This window comes from Marmota flaviventris, chromosome 1, assembly GCF_047511675.1.
Source record: "Marmota flaviventris isolate mMarFla1 chromosome 1, mMarFla1.hap1, whole genome shotgun sequence".
NCBI classification, from domain to species: Eukaryota; Metazoa; Chordata; class Mammalia; order Rodentia; family Sciuridae; genus Marmota; species Marmota flaviventris.
In genome coordinates this window covers 214,793,679-214,797,375 of record NC_092498.1, presented here as the reverse complement: position 1 = coordinate 214,797,375, position 3,697 = coordinate 214,793,679, and the positions used below count along the sequence as shown (strand labels likewise).

General features: G+C 40.2%; 1 protein-coding gene across 1 annotated transcript; it reads right to left on the bottom strand.

The window, feature by feature from the left end:
* Positions 1 to 1,409: 1,409 nt before the first annotated feature.
* On the bottom strand, positions 1,410 to 2,348 carry LOC114107463 (olfactory receptor 7G2-like). Its single transcript, XM_027954884.2, has one exon. The coding sequence runs from the start codon at positions 2,346 to 2,348 to the stop codon at positions 1,410 to 1,412; it is 939 nt and encodes a 312-aa protein (XP_027810685.2).
* Positions 2,349 to 3,697: the final 1,349 nt, after the last annotated feature.

The following is a 3,697-nucleotide window of genomic DNA, read 5'->3' as shown; positions in this document are numbered from 1 at the left end:
TAGAAAAAGAGAATTCAGGAGGCAGGAGGAGGGATGGGAAAGGGAGGGAACTGCAGAATAAAATTGATCAAATTATGGTCTGTACACATATAACTATACCACAGGGAGTTCCACATTTATGTATATCTTCAAAGAACTAATTTTGAAACAATCAAGAAATACAAGACGGACCAGAAGAGTAGAGGGGAAGGAGGAAAGGAGAGGAGGCGGAAGTACTGGGAATTGAAATGTTGCAAATCTTGATCCATATATGTGTGATTATGTCAAAATAAACCCTAATATCATGTGTAAGTATCGTGTACTAATAAAAATATTTTAAAAGACATTAAAGAATTTAACAAGTTCAAAATGACACAATTTATTTAATGAATTTGTTTAATGAATTTTGCTTGCTTACCTAATAAAGGTGACAAAATCATGCAGCTGAATCCTGTGAAAAAGCCAGTGTGTTGGCACACATGACCCATGACTATCCATTTCAAAGGATTCAGGGAAATCAAAAAATATTGAAAATAATAAATATAAATTTCAGTGGAGCTGTTTCCTGGAAGAGGAGAGAGGAAGATGGAACTGCAGGATTCCTTACACATATTCTATCTTTATTTTTAACCTGATTTTCTGTATGGTTTTTTGTTTTGTTTTGTTTTTTGTTTTGGTGGTGCTGGGGATTGAACCAGGGCCTTGTGTGTGCTAGGCAAGCACTCTACCAACTGAGCTATAACCCCAGCCCCTTTACGTTTTTATTACATTACAACACAGTTAAGCCTGCAGGTAAGTTTTATACAGTAAGTGTATAATACTTGATGGTATGTTAATTGAGGCACATAGGAATGCGTTCTCTTTTGTTCTGGAAACATTAATACCGGTCTTCCCACACTTGAGAGCCTCAGAACCTCACAAAGGGCTTATTTATGAATCACTACTTTAGACATCTCCACAAAGATTCAAGCTCAACAGTTCTTGAGTGAGATCAGTATGAACATGGTCCTCAGGCGACACCCCTGAAGGTGCTCTGTGGTCACCAGGGGAGGAAGCTCTGCTCTGGAAGAGACCATAGGGATGGCAGGGAGCTGTCCACCGATGGTGGTGCTGAACACTCTTCATGTGCCTCACCTCTTGCACCAATGACAGGCTCTCATATTCTCCTGTGAGATTTCATTTCCACACCTGGAGAGATGGCTCTGAGAAGCCTTTTCTGTTTGTTGGGAAGTAATGATCTTTAATCCTACCTGCTTGTTTTCTCTTTCACTGCTTTTTTTTAAAAAACACCTATTATCTCCTCTAAAATGAACATCTTTCTCCACAGAAAAAATGGTTTTCCTCATGAATACAACATTAAAAAGTTTTGCATGAGAGTCCTAAATGTTCACTGGATGCACTTTGGAAATCTGGCTTAAATCTGATGACAATCACCTGAAGAATGTTAGTCTACTTAATTTTTTCCTCAAAGCTTCCCTCATATCCCTGTTTCTCAGGCTGTAGATAAAGGGGTTCAGCATTTGAGGGACCACAGTGTACATCATGGAAGCCACAGCAGTATTCCTGGATGACTCAGTCACTGCAGAGCTAAAATACACACCAAAACCTGTGCCATAGAACAAGGAGACCACTAAGAGATGAGAGCCACAGGTGGAAAAGGCTTTATATTTTCTGCCAGCTGATGGCATTCTCAACAGAGAAGAGACAATTTGAGCATATGAGAAAGTGATTCCAAACAGAGAACTACCAGCCAAAATAATAGAGAAAAAATAAATCAAAATGTTATTGATGAGGGTGTCAGAACAGGCAGGCTTGATGACCTGAGCAAGTTCACAGAAGAAGTGGGGGATCTCCAGGTCTGTGCAGAAGGATAGACGCAGCACCATCAGTGTGTGCAGCAGGGCATCCACAGTGCTGATGAAGAGAGAGATCAGAACCAGCATCACACAGAGAGAAGGATTCATGATGATGGTGTACATCAGTGGGTGACAAATGGCCACATAGCGGTCATAGGCCATTGCTGTGAGGAGACAATTCTCTAAGACAAGAAAACCCAAGACAAAGAAGACCTGGGAGAGGCAGCCTGTGTAGGAGATGCTCGGATTCTGTGCTTGGATGTTCACCAGCATCTTGGGGATGGTGCTTGTGCTCAAGCAGATATCAGTAAAGGACAGGTTGGACAGAAGGAAGTACATGGGGCTGTGGAAGTGAAGATCAGCGTTCACAGTCAGGATGATGACCAGGTTCCCCAGGATGGTGACCAGGTACATGGCCAGGAATAGGCTGAAGATGAGGGGCCGCAGTACTGGGTCCTCTGTCAGTCCCAGGAGGAGGAATTCTGAAACAGCTGTTTGGTTTCTTGGTTCCATGCTAACAATGAATCTAAAGCAAAAGATGGGTGACATGACAGGTAAAGTTCTAATTCCTGGGCTCATGCAGCAACAGCATGACCTAGAGACTTGTTAGAAATGCTGATATGTGGATCCCTCAGCAGGACTACAGAGAATGAGCTCTGGGGATGAGGAACAGCAGTGCATGATTTAACAGACTCCCTCGCGTGCTAATGTTTGAGGATTGCTGTCCAAGCTTCTCTCTTTTAAATGAAAATCTAAATGAATTCAGAAATCCTTCCCTTTTCTCTCTCCTTCCTTACCTTCTTCCCTGTACACATTTATTCACCCTAGTTTTTATTGGGAATTAACTTTCTCACACCTGGTGAAGAGTGATGAGAATGTAATAAATAGAGATGACTCTTCTGTTTCAGAACTATTGTATGCTTTCAAAATATATATACACAAAATTACGAAGTCTGTCACATCCTTAGTGAATTTATCTCTGTATGGCGGTAGGTGGCATATGATTGAAAGAAACAAAAATAACGAGGGTAGAACCGAAGATGTGTGGGCTTGTATAAATGCACAGAAAGCAACAATTTGTGCTCAGAAGACAACAACATAAAAGAGCTTTAGCTTTGGGTTTTCTTATGGGAACTCCCTGTAGAACGTGGATCTTCTTTCAGAGAGGAGTAGCCATCAGAGCATAGATAATTTGGGGGAATTATTAGATTCACACATGCTGAATTATTTTTATCCTCTAGCATTTGTTTTGTAAGAGAAACAAATTCTTTAATTGGAGGTAGAGGACCTGCAGTCTATGATTCAACAAGCCCTCTGAATGTCTTTGATGTATGATGATTTTTTTTAAAAAAATTTTGGTACCAGGGGTTGAACCCAGAAAGCTTAGCCATCGAGCCACATCTGAAGCTGTTTTTATTTTTTATTTAGAGACAGAGTCTTACTAAATTGCTTAGGGCCCCTCTAAGTTGTTGAGGCTGGCTTTAAACTTGCAATCCTCCTGCCTCAGCCTCCCAATCCACTGGGATCAGAGTCATGCACCATCCAGGCAATGTATGATGCATTTTAAGAACCACTTCCTTAAAAAGTAAAATAAATAAATAAATAAACCCAAATCATGGATACTGTGTACTCAAGTGAATTTTATGATATTTTCCTCTGCTGTTTTCTCCCTCCATCCCTTTTCAATCATTCCTCTTTTCCCTCCACTCTCTTTATTAAAGTAAATTTGATTGTTTGCCAACCCTCTTTAATGTGCAAAATGCTGAGAATGAAACAAAAGACAAGGCATAACTTTTCAATCAAAATTATTCAAAGATATTTTTAAAAGGCCAGAATGAAATTTTGAATTATTTTCTATAGCA